We start from the raw sequence: 17663 nt of genomic DNA, 5'->3' as shown, positions 1-17663 counted from the left end.
CTCAGTGCTCTGTGGTGACCTAAATGGGAAGGAAATCCAAAAAAAGGGGATATATGTATACGTATAGCTGATTCATTTTGCCGTACAGTAGAAACTTAACACAACATTGTAAAACAACTATACTCCAATAAAACTTAATTTTAAAAAATATTGGACACTAAACGCTAAAAAAGGATAGAAAGATTATTTATACTGTCAGGAATAGATGATCTAGAGAAGGAGATGCAAATGATTATCCTACGAGTTAGCATATGCTAGAATCACCATTGGTACTCCTAAGTTGTTAAAAGAACCTAGATAACTGAGCAACTGATTTCTTGCTGGAGAAATTTACAACTCTTCATGAATGAGGTGGTTATTTGAAGTAGGCCTTCAGGAATGGGTAGGATTTTGATGACCACAGGTAATAGTGTGGGAGTAGTCTGAGGTGAATGAAATTCATATTTCTCAATTATCTTCCCCCCCCCCCAACAGGAGCTGTATTTGATGAAAATACTAGAAAAATATTGGTTGTACAAGATCGAAATAAAGTAAGTTGTTTCTGCTTTATAAATTGCTTTCTAAATGTTCTATCTAGAGAAAAATAAAGTGTAGAATTTTGGTATGCTCAAAGAATTATAGAAAGATTTTTTTAATTCACTCTGATCAATATTTTTTTATTGACATATGCTTGATTTACAATGTTGTGGTAATTTCTGCTGTACAGCAAAGTGATTCAGTCATATATATATATATTCTTTTTTAAATATTCTTTTCCATTATGGTTTATCATAGGATACTGAGTATAGTACTCTATGCTATACATTAGGACCTTGTTGTTTATCCCCTGTACATATAAAAGCTTACATCTGTTAACCCCAGCCTCCCACTCCATCTCTCTCCCAATCCTTTCCCCCTTGGCAACCACCAGTCTGTTCTCTATGTTCATGAGTCTGTTTCTGTTTCATAGACAGATTCATTTGTGTCGTATTTTAGATTCCACACATAAGTGATATCATATGGTATTTATCTTTCTCTTTTTGACTTGCTTAGTATGATAATCCATAATTGCATCCATGTTGCTGCAAATGGCATTATTTTGTTCTTTTTTATGGCTGAGTAGTATTCTATTATATATATGTACCACATCTTCTTTATCCATTCATCTGTCAATGGACATTTAGGTTGTTTCCTAGTCTTGGCTGTTGTGAATAGTGGTGCTATGGTATGAGGGAGTGTTCTAATTTCATTGATTTACATGTGGCTCTCCTACTTTGCCAACATCATTTGCTGAAGAGACTGTTTTTTTCCCATTGTATATTCTTGCCTTCTTTATCAAAGATTAATTGACCGTAGGTATGTGAGTTTATTTCTGGGCTCTCTATTCTGTTCCATATTTCTGTTTTTGTGCCAATACCATGCTGTTTTGATGACTATAGCTTTGTAGTATTGTCTGAAATCTGGCAGGGTTATACCTCCTGCTTTGTTCTTTTTCTTGAGGATTGCATTGGCAATTCTGGGTCTTTTATGGTTCCATATGAATTTTGGGATTTTTCTGGTTCTGTGAAAAATGTCATGGGTAATTTGATGTGGATCACATTAAATCTGTAGATCACTTTGGGTAGTATGGCCATTTTAACAATATTAATTCTTCCAATCCAAGAGCATGGGATATCTTAGAAAGATATTTTTAAAGTCATTTCTAAGGCGTTGTTGATCATTTGGATACTTATTTAATCCAAAAAACACTTATCCAGTCCTTAAAAATGTCACAGTAACCTAAGTATTATTTTATGACTACAAAAAAATTATAAATGGCTGTATTTAATTAGGAAGACAAACTCTGTTTCTAACAAGCTGTTAAGATATTATTCCACTCATTCAATATTCATTAAGCTCCTACTCTGAGCCAGGTGCTAAGAATACAAAGATTAATAAGACAGTATCCCTGATGTCCTGTAGCTTACTATCCATTTGGGAAAGTAGTCATATAACAGATTGTTAACAATTAACTTCACGTTTAAAAGCCTCTAAAGACTTCTCCTTCGAAGTAACATTTAAACTGGGTCTTGAAGAAGGAGTAGGAGATTCGAGGCAAAGCAAAAACAAAACAAAACAAAACGAAAACCAGGGTGGGGAAGGGAGGTGGGGTAGAAAAACAGACTGAGAAAATTAGAATTGCATATATAAAGGCACAGAGTTCAGAAAGGGGCTGACATGGTGTCTTAGTCCATTCATGCTGCTATAACAAAAATACCATAGACTGGATAGCTTAAACAACAAAACATTTTTTTTCCTAATTATTATTTTATTTTGGAGTATAGTTGATTAACAATGTTGTGTTAGTTTTAGGTGTACAGCAAAGTGATTCTGTTATACATATACATGTATCTATTCTTCTTCAAATTCTTTTCCCATTTAAGTTATTAAAGAATATTGAGCAGAGTTCCCTGTGCTATACAGTAGGTCCCTGGTGATTATTTTATATATAGTGGTGTGTATATGTTAATCCAAAACTTCTAATTTATCCCTCCCCCGGACGTTTCCCCCACCTGGCAACCGCAAGTCTGCTTTCAAAGTCTGATTCTGTTTCTGATTTGCAAATAAGTTCATTTGTCTCTCTTTTTTTTTTTTAACATTTCACACATAAGTGACATCATATGATATTGTCTTTATCTGACTTCATTTAGCATGATAATGTCTAGGTCCATCCATGCAAATGGCATTATTTCATTCTTTTTTTATGGCTGAGTAATAGTCATTGTGTGTGTGTATATATATATATATATATATATATATACCACATCTTCTTTTTCTGTTCGTCTGTCCATGGAAATTTAGGTTGCTTTTATGTCTTGGCATGTAAATAGCATTGCAATGAATACTGGTTATATGTATCTTTTCGAATCATGCTTTTCTTTGGATATATGCCCAGGAGTGGATTGCTGGATCATATGGTAATTCTATATTTAGTTTTTTAAGGAACCTCCATACTGTTCTCTATAGTGACCGTACCAACTTACATTCCCAGCAACAGTGTAGGAGGGTTCCCTTTTCTCCACACCCTCTCCAGCATTTATTGTTTGTAGACTTCTTGATGATGGCCATTTTGACCAGTGTGAGGCGATACCTCATTATAGTTTTGATTTGCATTTCTCTAAAAATTAGTGACGTTGATCGTCTTTTCATGTGTTTGTTGGCCATCTGTCTTCTTTAGAGAACTATTTAGGTCTTCTGCCCATTTCTTCATTGGGTTGTTTGGGGTTTTTTTGATATTGAGCTGCATGAGCTCTTTGTATATTTTGGAGGTTAATCCCTGGTTGGTACCTTCATTTGTAAATATTTTCTCCCGTTCTGAGGGTTGACGTTTTGTCTTGCTTATGGTTTCCTTTGCTATGCAAAAGCTTTTAAGTTTAATTATGTCTCATTTACTTATTTTTTTATTTTCATTACCTTAGGAGGTGGGTCAGAAAAGATCTTTTTTTTTTTTAACACCTTTATTGGAGTATAATTGCTTTATAATGGTGCGTTAGTTTCTGCTTTACAACAAAATGAATCAGTTATATATATACATATGTTCCCATATCTCTTCCCTCTTGCATCTCCCTCCCTCCCACCCTCCCTATCCCACCCCTCCAGGGGGTCACAAAGCACCGAGCTAATCTCCCTGTGCTATGCGGCTGCTTCCCACTAGCTATCTACCTTACGTTTGGTAGTGTATATATGTCCATGCCTCTTTATCGCTTTGTCACAGCTTACCCTTCCCCCTCACCATATCCTCAAGTCCATTCTCCAGTAGGTCTGTGTCTTTATTCCTGTCCTACCCCTAGGTTCTTCATGACATTTTTTTTTTCTTAAATTCCATATATATGTGTTAGCATACGGTATTTGTCTTTCTCTTTCTGACTTACTTCACTCTGTATGACAGACTCTAGGTCTATCCACCTCATTACGAATAGCTCAATTTCGTTTCTTTTTATGGCTGAATAATATTCCATTGTATATCTGCGCCACGTCTTCTTTATCCATTCATCCAATGATGGACACTTAGGTTGTTTCCATCTCCTGGCTATTGTAAATAGAGCTACAATGAACATTTTGGTACATGACTCTTTGAATTATGGTTTTCTCAGGGTATATGCCCAGTAGTGGGATTGCTGGGTCATATGGTAGTTCTATTTCTAGTTTTTTAAGGAACCTCCATAATGTTCTCCATAGTGGCTGTACCAATTCACATTCACACCAGCAGTGCAAGAGTGTTCCCTATTCTCCACACCCCCTCCAGCATCGATTGTTTCTAGATTTTTTGATGATTGCCATTCTGACTGGTGTGAGATGATATCTCATTGTAGTTTTGATTTGCTTTTCTCTAATGATTAATGATGTTGAGCGTTCTTTCATGTGTTTGTTGGCAGTCTGTATATCTTCTTTGGAGAAATGTCTATTTAGGTCTTCTGCCCATTTTTAGATTGGTTGTGTGTTTTTTGTTATTGAGCTGCAAGAACTGCTTGTAAATTTGGGGGATTAATCCTTAGTCAGTTGCTTCATTTGCAAATATTTTCTCTCATTCTGAGGGTTGTCTTTGGTCTTGTTTATGGTTTCCTTTGCTGTGCAAAAGCTTTGAAGTTTCATTAGGTCCCATTTGTTTATCTTTGTTTTTATTTCCATTTCTCTAGGAGGTGGGTCAAAAAGGATCTTGCTGTGATTTATGTCATAGAGTGTTCTGCCTATGTTTTCCTCTAAGAGTTTGATAGTTTCTGGCCTTACATTTAGGTCTTAATCCATTTTGAGCTTATTTTTCTTTATGGTGTTAGGGAGTGATCTAATCTCATACTTCTACATGTACCTGTCCAGTTTTCCCAGCACCACTTATTGAAGAGGCTGTCCTTTCTCCATTGTACATTCCTGCCTCCTTTATCAAAGATAAGGTGACCATATGTGCGTGGGTTTATCTCTGGGTTTTCTATCCTGTTCCATTGATCTATCTTTCTGTTTTTGTGCCAGTACCATACTGTCTTGATTACTGTAGCTTTGTAGTATAGTCTGAAGTCAGGGAGCCTGATTCCTCCAGCTCTGTTTTTTGTTCTCAAGATTGCTTTGGCTATTCGGGGTCTTTCGTATTTCCATATAGATTGTGAAATTTTTTGTTCTAGTCCTGTGAAAAATGCCAGTGGTAGTTTGATAAGGATTGCATTGAATCTATAGATTGCTTTGGGTAGTAGAGTCATTTTCACAGTGTTGATTTTTCCAATGCAGGAGCATGGTATATCTCTCCATCTATTTGTATCATCTTTCATTTCTTTCATCAGTGTCTTTTAATTTTCTGTATACAGGTCTTTTGTCTCCTTAGGTAGGTTTATTCCTAGGTATTTTATTCTTTTTGTTGCAATGGTAAATGGGAGTGTTTTCTTGATTTCACTTTCAGATTTTTCATCATTAGTGTGTACGAATGCCAGAGATTTCTGTGCATTAATTTTCTATCCTGCTGCTTTACCAAATGCATTGATTAGCTCTAGTAGTTTTCTGGCAGCATCTTTAGGATTCTCTATGTATAGTATCATGTCATCTGCAAACAGTGACAGCTTTACTTCTTCTTTTCCGATTTGGATTCCTTTTATTTCCTTTTCTTCTCTGATTGCTGTGGCTAAAACTTCCAAAACTATGTTGAATAAGAGTGGTGAGAGTGGACAACCTTTTCTTGTTCCTGATCTTAGAGGAAATGGTTTCAGTGTTTCACCATTGAGGACGATGTTGGCTGTGGGTTTGTCATATATGGCCTTTATTATGTTAAGGAAAGTTCCCTCTATGCCTACTTTCTGCAGGGTTTTTATAATAAATCGGTGTTGAATTTTATTGAAAGCTTTCTCTGCATCTGTTGAGATGATCATATGGTTTTTCTCCTTCAATTTGTTAATATGGTTTATCACATTGATTGATTTGCATATACTGAAGAATCCTTGGATTCCTGGAGTAAACCCCACTTGATCATGGTGTATGATCCGTTTAATGTGCTGTTGGATTCTGTTTGCTAGTATTTTGTTGAGGATTTTTGTATCTATGTTCATCAGTGATATTGGCCTGTAGTTTTCTTTCTTTGTGACATCCTTGTCTGGTTTTGGTATCAGGGTGATGGTGGCCTTGTAGAATGAGTTTGGGAGTGTTCCTCTCTCTGTTATATTTTGGAAGAGTTTGAGAAGGATAGGTGTTAGCTCTTCTCTAAATGTTTGATAGAATTCGCCTGTGAAGCCATCTGGTCCTGGGCTTTTGTTTGTTAGAAGATTTTTAATCACAGTTTCAATTTCAGTGCTTGTGATTGGTCTGTTCATATTTTCTATTTCTTCCTGATTCAGTCTTGGCAGGTTGTGCATTTCTAAGAATTTGTCCATTTCTTCCAGGTTGTCCATTTTATTGGCATAGAGTTGCTTGTAGTAATCTCCCATGATCTTTTGTATTTCTGCAGTGTCAGTTGTTACTTCTACTTTTTCATTTCTAATTCTATTGATCTGCGTCTTCTCCCTTTTTTTCTTGATGAGTCTGGCTAATGGTTTATCAATTTTGTTTATCTTCTCAAAGAACCAGCTTTTAGTTTTATTGATATTTGCTATCGTTTCATTTCTTTTTCATTTATTTCTGATCTGATTTTTATGATTTCTTTCCTTCTGCTAACTTTGGAGTTTTTTTGTTCGTCTTTCTCTAATTGCTTTAGGTGCAAGTTTAGCTTGTTTATTCGAGATGTTTCCTGTTTCTTAAGGTAGGATTGTATTGCTATAAACTTCCCTGTTAGAACTGCTTTTGCTGCATCCCATAGGTTTTGGGTCATCGTGTCTCCATTGTCATTTGTTTCTAGGTATTTTTTGATTTCCTCTTTGATTTCTTCAGTGATCACTTCGTTATTAAGTAGTGTATTGTTTAGCCTCCATGTGTTTGTATCTTTTACAGATCTTTTCCTGTAATTGATATCTAGTCTCATAGCATTGTGGTCAGAAAAGATACTTGATACAATTTCAATTTTCTTATATTTACCAAGGCTTGATTTGTGACCCAAGATATGATCGATCCTGGAGAATGATCCATGAGCACTAGAGAAAAATGTGTATTCTGTTGTTTTTGGATGGAATGTCCTATAAATATCAATTAAGTCCATCTTGTTTAATGTATCATTTAAAGCTTGTGTTTCCTTATTTATTTTCATTTTGGATGACCTGTCCATTGGTGAAAGTGGGGTGTTAAAGTCCCCTACTATGAATGTGTTACTGTCAATTTCCCCTTTTATGGCTGTTAGTATTTGCCTTATGTATTGAGGTGCTCCTATGTTGGGTGCATAAATATTTACAATTGTTATATCTTCTTCTTGGATCGATCCCTTGATCATTATGTAGTGTCCTTCTTTGTCTCTTGTAATAGTCTTTAAAGTCTATTTTGTCTGATATGAGAATTGCTACTCCAGCTTCCTTTTGTTTTCCATTTGCATGAAATATCTTTTTCCATCCCTTTACTTTCAGTCTGTATGTGTCTCTAGGTCTGAAGTGGGTCTCCTGTAGACAGCAAATATATGGGTCTTGTTTTTGTATCCATTCGGCCAATCTGTGTCTTTTGGTGGGAGCATTTAGTCCATTTACATTTAAGGTAATTAGTGATATGTATGTTCCTATTCCCATTTTCTTAATTGTTTTGGGTTCGTTATTGTAGGTCTTTTCCTTCTCTTGTGTTTCTTGCCTAGAGAAGTTCCTTTAGCAGTTGTTGTAGAGCTGGTTTGGTGGTGCTGAACTCTCAGCTTTTGCTTGTCTGTAAAGGTTTTAATTTCGCCATCAAATCTGAATGCGATCCTTGCTGGGTAGAGTAATGTTTGTTGTAGGATTTTCTCCTTCATCTCTTTAAATATGTCCTGGCAGTCCCTTCTGGCTCGCAGAGTTTCTGCTGAAAGATCAGCTGTTAACCTTATGGGGATTCCCTTGTGTGTTATTTGTTGTTTTTCCCTTGTTGCTTTTAATATGTCTTCTTTGTATTTAATTTTTGACAGTTTGATTAATATGTGTCTTGGTGTATTTCTCCTTGGATTTGTCCTGTATGGGACTCTCTGTGCTTCCTGGACTTGATTAACTATTTCTTTCCCATATTAGGGAAGTTTTCAACTATAATCTCTTCAAATATTTTCTCAGTCCCTTCTTTTTTCTCTTCTTCTTCTGGAACTCGTATAATTCGAATGTTGGTGTGTTTAATGTTGTCCCAGAGATCTCTGACACTGTCCTCACTTCTTTTCATTCTTTTTTCTCTATTCTGCTCTGCAGTAGTTATTTCCACTATTTTATCTTCCAGGTCACTTATCCGTTCTTCTGCCTCAGTTATTCTGCTATTGATCCCATCTAGAGTATTTTTAATTTCATTTATTGTGTTCATCGTTGTTTGTTTCGTCTTTAGTTCTTCTAGGTTCTTGTTAAATGTTTCTTGCATTTTGTCTATTCTACTTCCAAGATTTTGGATTATCTTTACTCTCATTATTCTGAATTCTTTTTCAGGTAGATTGCCTATTTCCTCTTCATTTGTTAGGTCTGGTGGGTTTTTATCTTGCTCCTTCATCTGCTGTGTAAGTTTTTCTGTCTTCTCATTTTGCTTATCTTACTGTGTTTGGGGTCTCCTTTTTGCAGGCTGCATGTTCGTAGTTCCCATTGTTTTTGGTGTCTGTCCCCAGAGGCTAAGGTTGGTTCAGTGGGTTGTGTAGGCTTCCTGGTGGAGGGGACTAGTGCCTGTGTTTTGGTGGATGAGGCTGGATCTTGTCTTTCTGGTGGGCAGGTCCACGTCTGATGGTGTGTTTTGAGGTGTCTGTGGCCTTATGATTTTAGGCAGCCTCTCTGCTAATGGGTGGGGTTGTGTTCCTGTCTTGCTAGTTGTTTGTTATAGCGTGTCCAGCACTGTAGCTTGCTGGTTGTTGAGTGAAGCTGGGTGTTGGTGTTGAGATGGAGATCTCTGGGAGATTTTCGCTGTTTGATATTATGTGGAGTTGGGAGGTCTCTTGTGGACCAGTGTCCTGAAGTTGTCTCTCCCACCTCAGAGGCACAGCACTGACTCGTGGCTGCAGCACCAAGATACTTTCATCCACACAGCTCAGAATAAAAGGGAGAAAAAGTAGAAAGAAAGAATTAGTAGAAGTAGAAAGAAAGAAAGAAAGAAAGAAGGGAGGGAGGGCAGGAGGGAGGAAGGAAGGAAGGAGAAAGAAAGAAGGAAGGAAAGAAGGGGAAAAGAAAAGGAAAGAAGAGGAGGGAGGGAGGGAGGAAGGAGGGAAGGATGGAAAAAAAGAAAGAAGATAAAGTAAGATAAAATATAATTAAATTATTAAAATAAAAAAAAATTATTAAGAGAAAAAAACAGACGGATAGAACCCTCGGACAAATGGTGGAAGCAAAGCTATACAGACAAAAGCTCACACAGAAGCGTAGATGTATACACAAAAAGAGGTAAAGGGGAAAAAATCATAAATCTTGCTCTCAAAGTCCACCTCCTTAATTTGGGATGATTAGTTTATTCATGTATTCCACAGATGCAGGGTACATCAAGTTGATTGTGGAGCTTTAATCCGCTGCTTCTGAGGCTGCTGGGAGAGATTTCCCTTTCTCTTCTTTGTTCTCAACAGCTCCCAGGGGCTCAGCTTTGGATTTGGCCCCACCTCTGCGTGTAGGTCGCCCAGAAGGCGTCTGTTCTTCGCTCAGACTGGACGGGGTTAAAGGAGCCACTGATTCGGGGGCTCTGGCTTACTCAGGCCGGGGGTAGGGAGGGGCACGGAGTGCGGGGCGAGCCTGTGGTGGCAGAGGCCGCCGTGATGTTGCACCAGCCTGAGGCGCACTGTGCGTTCTCCCAGGGGAGTTGTTCCTGGATCACGGGACCCTGGCAGTGGCTGGCTGCACAGGCTCCCCGGAAGGGGGGTGTGGATAGTGACCTTTGCTCACACACAAGCTTCTTGGTGGCGGCAACAGCAGCCTTAGCGTCTCATGCCTGTCTCTGGGGTCCGCGCTTTTAGCCGCGGCTCGCGCCCGTCTCTGGAGCTCCTTTAAGCAGCGTTCTTAATCCCCTCTCCTCGCGCACCAGGAAACAAAGAGGGAAGAAAAAGTCTCTTGCCTCTTTGGCAGGTCCAGACTTTTCCCCGGACTCCCTCCCTGCCAGCCGTGGCGCACTAATGCCCTGCAGGCTGTGTTCACGCCGCCAGCCCCAGTCCTCTCCCTGCGCTCCTACCGAAGCCCGAGCCTCAGCTCCCAGCCCCGCCCCCCCGGCGGGGGAGCAGACAGGCCTCTAGGGCTGGTGAGTGCTGGTCGGCACCGATCCTCTGTGCGGGAATCTCTCCGCTCTGCCCCCTGCACCCCTGTTGCTGTGCTCTCCTCCGTGGCTCCGAAGCTTTCCTCCTCCGCCACCCACAGTCTCCATCCGCGAAGGGGCTTCTAGTGTGTGGATACCTTTCCTCCTTCACAGCTCCCTCCCACTGGTGCAGGTCCAGTCCCTATCCTTTTGTCTCTGTTTATTCTTTATTCTTTTTCCCTACCCAGGTACATGGGGGGTTTCTTGCCTTTTGGGATGTCTGAGGTCTTCTGCCAGCATTCAGCAGGTGTTCAGTAGGAGTTGTTCCACGTGTAGATGTATTTCTGGTGTATCTGTGGGGAGGAAGGTGATCTCCGCATCTTACTCTTCCGCCATCTTCGATAAAATCTCCAGAAAAGATCTTGCTTAGATTTATGTCAAAGAGTGTTCTTCCTATGTTTTCCTCTAAGAGTTTTATAGTGTCTGGTCTTACATTTGGGTCTTTAATCCATTTTGAGTTTATTTTTGTGTATGGTGTTAGGGAGTGTTCTAATTTCATTCTTTTTTTTTTTTTTTTTTTTTTTTTTTTGCGGTATACGGGCCTCTCACTGTTGTGTCCTCTCCCGTTGCGGAGCACAGGCTCCAGACGCGCAGGCTTAGCAGCCATGGCTCACAGGCCCCCATCCGCTCCGCGGCACGTGGGATCTTCCCGGACCGGGGCATGAACCCGTGTCCCCTGCATCAGCAGGCAGACTCTCAACCACTGAGCCACCAGGGAAGCCCTCTAATTTCATTCTTTTACTTGTAGCTGTCCAATTTTCCCACCACGACTTATTGAAGAGTCTGTGTTTTCTCCATTGCATATTCTTGCCTCCTTTGTCATAGATTAGGTGACCATAGGTGGGTGGGTTTATCTCTGGGCTTTCTATCCTGTTCCATTGATGTATGTTTCTATTTTTGTGCCAGTACCATACTGTCTTGGTTACTGTAGCTTTGTAGTATAGTCTGAAGTCAGGGATCCTGATTCCTCCAGCTCCATTTTTCTTTCTCAAGATTGCTTTGGCTCTTCAGGTTCTTTGGTGTTTCATACAAATTGTAAAATTTTTTATTCTAGTTCTGTGAAAAATGCCATTGGTAATTTGATAGGGATTGCATTGAATCTGTAGATTGCTTTGGATAGTGTAGTCATTTTCACAATATTGATTTTTCCAATCCAAGAACATGGTATGTCTCTCCATCTGTTTGTGTCATCTTCCATTTCTTTCATCAGCACATTATAGTTTTCAGAGTACAGGTCTTTTGCCTCCTTAGATTTTTCTTGTTCCCTGAAATAAGCTTGTATCACTATAAACTTCTCTCTTAGAACTGCTTTTAATGCATCCCAAAGGTTTTGGATTGTCGTTTTTTCATTGGTAGGTGTGTTATTCTTTTTGATGCAATGGTAAGAGGGATTGTTTCTTTAATTTCTCTTTCTGATCTTTCATTGTTAGTGTATAGGAATGCAAGGTATTTTTGTGTGTTAATTTTGTATCCTGCAACTTTACTGAATTCATTGATGAACTCTAGTAGTTTTCTGGTAGCATCTTTAGGATTTCCTGTGTATAATCTCATGTCATCTGCAAACAGTGACAGTTCTACTTCTCCAATTTGGATCCCTTTTATATCTTTCTCTTCTCTGATTGCTGTAACTAAGACTTCCAAAATTACGTTGAATAAAAGTGGTGAGAGTGTACATCCTTGTCTTGTTCCTGATCTTAGAGGAAATGCTTTCAGCTTTTCACCATTGAGAATGATGTTAGCTGTAGGGTTGTCATATGTAGCCTTTATTATGTTGAGGTAGGTTCCCTCTGTGCCCACTTTCTTGATAGTTTTTATCGTAAATCAGTGTTCAATTTTGTCAAAAGCTTTTTGTGCATCTATTGAGATGATCATAGGGTTTTTTTTTTATTTTTATTCTTCAGTTTCTTAATGTTGTTTATCACACTGATTGAATTGCGGATATTTAAGAATCCTTGCATCCCTGGGATAAATCCCACTTGATCATGGTGTATGATTCTTTTAATGTATTGTTGGATTCAGTTTGCTAGTATTTGATTGAGGATTTTTGTGTCTATGTTCATCAGTGATATTGGCCTGTGAATTTTTGTGTGTGTGTGTGTGGTATCTTTGTCTGGTTTTGGCCTCATGGAATGAATTTAGGAATGTTCCTTCCTCTGCAATTTCTTGGAAGAGTTTCAGAAGGAGAGGTGTTAACTCTTCTCTAAATGTTTGGTAGAATTCACCTGTGAAGCCACCTGGTCCTGGACGTTTGTTTGGTGGGGGTTTTTTAATCACAGCTTCAATTTCAGTATTTGTGATTGGTCTGTTCATATTTTCTATTTCTTCCTGGTTCAGTCTTGGGAGATTGGACCTTTCTTAGAATTTGTCCATTTTATTGGCATATAGTTGCTTTTAGTAGTCTCATATGATCTCATGTATTTCTGTGTTGTCCATTGTAACTTCTTTTCTATTTCTAATTTTATTGATTTGAGTTCTCTCCCTTTTTTTCTTGATGAGTCTGGCAAAAGATTTATCAGATCTGTTTATCTTTTCACAGAGCCATCTTTTAGTTTTGATCTTTGCTGTTGTTTTCTTCATCTCTGTTTCATTTATTTCAGCTCTGATCCTTATGGTTTCTTTCCTTCAACTAACTTGGGGTTTTGTTTGCTCGTCTTTCTCTAGTTGTTTTAGGTATAAGGTTAGGGTGTATATTTGAGATTTTTCTTGTTTCCTGAGATAAGCTTGTATCACTATAAATTTCCCTCTTAGAACTGCTTTTGCTGTGTCCCACAGGTTTTGGATCATTGTGTTTTCATTGTAATTTGTCTCTAGGTATTTTTTGATTTCCTCTTAGAATTCTTCAGTGGTCCATTGGCTGTTTAGTCTCCACATGTTTGTGTTTTTTACAGTTTTCTTCTTGTATGTGATTTCTAATCTCAAAACGTTGTGGTTGGAAAAGTTGCTTGATATAATTTCAGTTTTCTTAAATTTACTGAGGCTTGATTTGTGGCCCAAGATGTGCTCTATCCAGGAGAATGTTCCATGTGCACTTGAGAAGAACGTGTATTCTGCTGCTTTCAAATGGAAAGTTCTGTAAATATCAATTAAGTCTATGTGGTCTAACGTGTTATTTAAGGTCTGTGTTTCCTTATTGATTTTCTGTCTGGATGATCTGTCTGTTGATGAAAGTGGGTTGTTAAAGTCCCCCACTATTATTGTGCTACTGTCAGTTTCTCCTTTTATGGCTGTTAACATTTGCCTCATATGCTGAGTTCCTCTCTATTGGGTGCATATGTTTTTACAGTTGTTATATTTTCTTATACTGATCCCTTGATTCTTATGTAGTAGCCTTCTTTGTCTCTTATAACAGTCTGTAAAGTCTGTTTTGTCTGATTTGAGTATTGTTGCTCCAGCTTTCTTTTGATTTCCATTTGCATGGAATACCTTTTTCCATCCCCTCACTTTCAGTCTGTATAAGTTCCTGGATCTGAAATGTGTCTCTTGTAGACTGCGTATATATGGGTCTTGTTTTTGTATCCATTCAGCCAGTCTCTGTCTTTTGGTTGGGCCATTTAATCCATTTACATTTAAGGTAATTATCGATATGTATGTTCTTATTGCCATTTTGTTAGTTGTTTTGGGTTTGTTTTTGTAGGGTTTTTTTTCTTCCCTTCCTCTTTTGTTCTCTTGTGATTTGATGACTATCTTTTCTGTTGTGTTTGGATTGCTTTTTCTTTTTTTGTGTGTGTATCTATTGCAGATTTTCGGTTTGCAGTTCCCATGAGGTTTTGATGTAGCAGGCCATAAATATATGAGATTGTTTTAAGTTGCTGGTCTCTTAATTTCCAAACCATTTCCAATATCCTCCGTTTGTACTCTGCTTTGCTCACAATTTCTGGTTTTCCTATCATATTTGTGTGTAGATGATTTCCAACCTTAACTGTATGTTTGCCTTTCAGTGAGCTTTCTCATTCATAATTTTCTAGTTTCTAGTTGTGACCTTTTCTGCCTAGAGAAGTTTCTTTACCATTTATTGTAAAGCTAGTTTGGTGGTGCTGAATTCTCTTAGCTTTTGCTTGTCTGTAAAGGTTTTGATTTCCCCATCGAATCTGAACGAGAGCCTTACTGGATACATTATTCTTTGTTCTAGGTTTTTCCCTTTCATCTCTTTAAATATATCGTGCCACTTCCTTCTTGCCTGAATAGTTACTGCTGAAAACTCAGCTGTTAACCTTATGGGGATTCCCTTGTATTTTATTTGATGCTTTCCTCCTTCACAGCTCCCTCCCTGGGGCTCAGGTCCCATTGGATTCCTTTCTCTCTCTTTTTTTTCCTTTATTCTTTTGTCTTAACTCGGTTATGTGGAAGTTTTCTTGACCATTCTGCCAGCATTCACTAGATGTTCTGTGTGAATCATTCCACTTGGCTTTGTGTTTCTGATGTATTTGTGGGAGGAGGTAAACCTCTAATAGTTTTGTGTGGAGTCTTTAGGGTTTCCTATATGGAGTATCATGTCATCTGCGTATAAATACAATTTTGCCTCTTCCCTTCTGGTTTGGATACTTTTTATTTCTTGTCTCATTGCTGTGGCTAGGACTGCCAATACTATGTTGAATAGAAATGGTGAGAGTGGGCATCCTTATCTTGTTCCAGAATTTAGTGGGATGGCTTTCAGCTTTTCACCATTGAGTATTATGTTGCCTGTGGGTTTGTCTTAAATGGCTTTTATTACAGAGATATTTTCCCTTTATACCCACTTTGTTGAGAGTTTTTATCATGAATGGATGTTGAATGTTGTGGAATGCGTTTTCTGCATCTGTTGAGATGACCATGTGGTTTTTGTCTCTCCTTTTGTTAATGTGGTGTGTCACGTTGATTGATTTGCATATGTTGAACCATTCTTGCAACCCTGGAATTAATTCAACTTGGTCTTGGTTTTTGATCTTTGTATGTATTGTTGGATTCGGTTTTCTAGTATTTTGTTGACGATTTTTGCATCTGTGTTCTTCAAAGATGTTGGCCTGTAATTTTCTTTTTTTGTAGTGTCTTTGGTATTACGGTGATGGTCACTTCATAGAATGAATTTGGGAGTGTTCCCTCCTCCTCAGTTTTTTGGAATAGTTTGAGGAGGATAGGTATAAGGTCTTCTTTCTATGTTTAGTAGAATCCCCCAGTGAAGCCGTCCAGTCCTGGGTTATTGTTTGCAGTTTTTTTAATTACAGATTCTGTTTCACATCTAGAGGTTGGTCTGTTCAAGTTACCTATTTCTTCTTGACTCAGTTTTGGCAGGCTGTATGTTTCTAAAATTTGTCCATTTCTTCTAGGTTGTTCAATTTGTTGGCATATAACTGTTCATAGGATTCTCTTAGGTTTTTTTTTCCTTATTTCTGGTCGTATCAGTTGTTATTTCTTCTCTTTCATTTCTTAATTTGTTTATTTGGGTTCTCTCTTTTTTTTCTTGATGAACCTGCCTAGAGGTTTGTCAATTTTGTTTATCTTTTCAAAAATGCAGCTCTTGCCTTTATTGATCTTTTGTTTTTTTGGATCTCTCTTCTATTTCCTCTCTGATCTTTATTATTTCTTTCCTTCTGCTGACTTTGCTGACTTTGGATTTTGTACAGTCTTCTTTTTCTAAAATTCTTTCAGTTGGTAGGTTAGGTTGTTTATTTGAGATTTTTCTTGTTTCTTGAAGAAGTCCCGTATCGCTATGAACTTCCCTCATAGAACTGCTTTTGCTGCATCCTATGGATTTTGTAAGGTTGTTTTTATTTTCGTCTTTCTCAGGGTATTTTCTGATTTCCTCTTTGATTTCATTGTTGACCCACTGGTTTTTTAGTAGCATATTGTTTAGTCTCCATGTGTTCATTCTTTTCCCAATTTTCTTTCTGTGGTTAATTTCTAGTTTCATGTAGTCAGAAAAGATGCTTGAGGTAAATTCTATCCTCTTAAATTTGTTGAGGCTTGTTTTGTGTCCTAGTATGTGTTTTATCCTAGAGAATGTTCCATGTGCACTTGAGAAGAATGTTTATTTTGGTTTTTTTGGATGTAGTGTCCTGTAGACATCAATTAAGTCCAACTGGTCTATTGTGTCATTTAGGACCTCTGTTGCTTTATTGATTTTCTGTCTGTAATATTTGTCTGTTTATATCAGTGGGGTGTTAAAGTCTCCTACCGTTATTGTATTTTTGTCAGTTTCTCCCTTTATGTCTGTTATGTATTTGTTTTATATATTTAAGTGCTCTTATATTGGGTGCATATATGTTACAGTGTAATATCAGGTTTTTTGTATTGATCCCTTTCATCATTATAAAGTGTCCATCTTTGTCTTTCTTTGTAGACTTTTTAAAAAAGTCTGTTTTGTCCGATACGAGTATTGCTACCCCTGCTTTCTGGTTTCCATTTGCATGAAATATCTTTTTCCATCCCCTCACTTTCAACCTGTGTGTGTATTTCACCCTAAAGTGAGTCTCTTGTCCACAGCATATTATAGGTTTTTTTTTTTTAATCCAGTCTGTCACTCTGTGTCTTCTGATCAGAGCATTTAGTCCATTGACACATAAAGTAATTATTGATAGGTATGTACTTGTTGCCATTTAAAACCTTGTTTTCCAGTTGTTTTTGTAGCTCTTTTTGGCTCATTTCTTCTTTTTTTTTTCCTTTTGTGATTTGATGGTTTTCTTTTTTAGTTTGCTTGAGTTTCTTTTTAGTTTTTTTGAATCTATTGTATGTTTTTGATTTGTGGCTACCCTGGTTTACAAGTATGTTGACCCATAACTGTATCTGCTTTAAATTGATAGTCATGCAAGTTCAAACACATTCTAAAAGATTTACATTTTTATACTCCCCTCCCCCACTTTTTGTGATTTTGATATCCTGTTTTGCATCTTCATGCTTACCCTTTTACTGTTTGTTCTAGTTATAATCACTTTTACAATTTTTTTATTGTTTTTTAAATCTGTGTGCTTGCTTATTTAATTTTCAATCCTTTCATATATTTGCCTGTCCTATTGTGTTTTTCTTTCTCTATAGGTTCTTGCTTCTTTTCTATTTAGAGAAGACCTTTCAGTATTTCTTTTAGGATAGGTTTAGTATTGCTGAATTCTTTCAGTTTTTGCTTGTCTGAGAAATTCTTTCTCGCCTAAATGATAATCTTGCTGGGTAGAGTATCCTAGGTTGCAGGTTTTTCCCTTTCAGGTCTTTGAATATATCATGTCACTCCCTTCTGGCCTGCAGAGTTTCTGCAGAGAAATCAGCTGATAGCCTTATGGGGTTCCCTTGTAACTGACTCTTTGTTTTTCTCCTGCTGCCTTTAGAATCCTCACTTTAACTTTTGCCATTTTAATTATGATATGTCTTTGTGT

The 17663-nt window shown here is 37.8% G+C and overlaps 1 protein-coding gene across 12 annotated transcripts in view; it reads left to right on the top strand.

Moving 5' to 3' along the window:
• Positions 1–17663, top strand: part of NUDT6 (nudix hydrolase 6) — a 60315-nt gene that overhangs the window by 8910 nt on the left and 33742 nt on the right. For 11 of the 12 annotated variants that reach the window (XM_033419386.2, XM_033419382.2, XM_033419379.2 and 8 more), the window contains exon 3: positions 475–530. The exons of the other annotated variant lie outside the window; for it this stretch is intronic. Coding sequence is in view for 10 of the 11 variants with exons in the window: in XM_033419382.2 (XP_033275273.1) it covers positions 475–530 (56 nt within the window). In the remaining variant the exon portion in view is untranslated. The remainder of the gene's footprint in view (positions 1–474; positions 531–17663) is intronic. 12 annotated transcript variants of the gene reach the window in all.

This window comes from Orcinus orca, chromosome 4, assembly GCF_937001465.1.
Source record: "Orcinus orca chromosome 4, mOrcOrc1.1, whole genome shotgun sequence".
Lineage (NCBI taxonomy): Eukaryota > Metazoa > Chordata > Mammalia > Artiodactyla > Delphinidae > Orcinus > Orcinus orca.
This window is presented reverse-complemented; position numbering and strand designations above follow the sequence as displayed.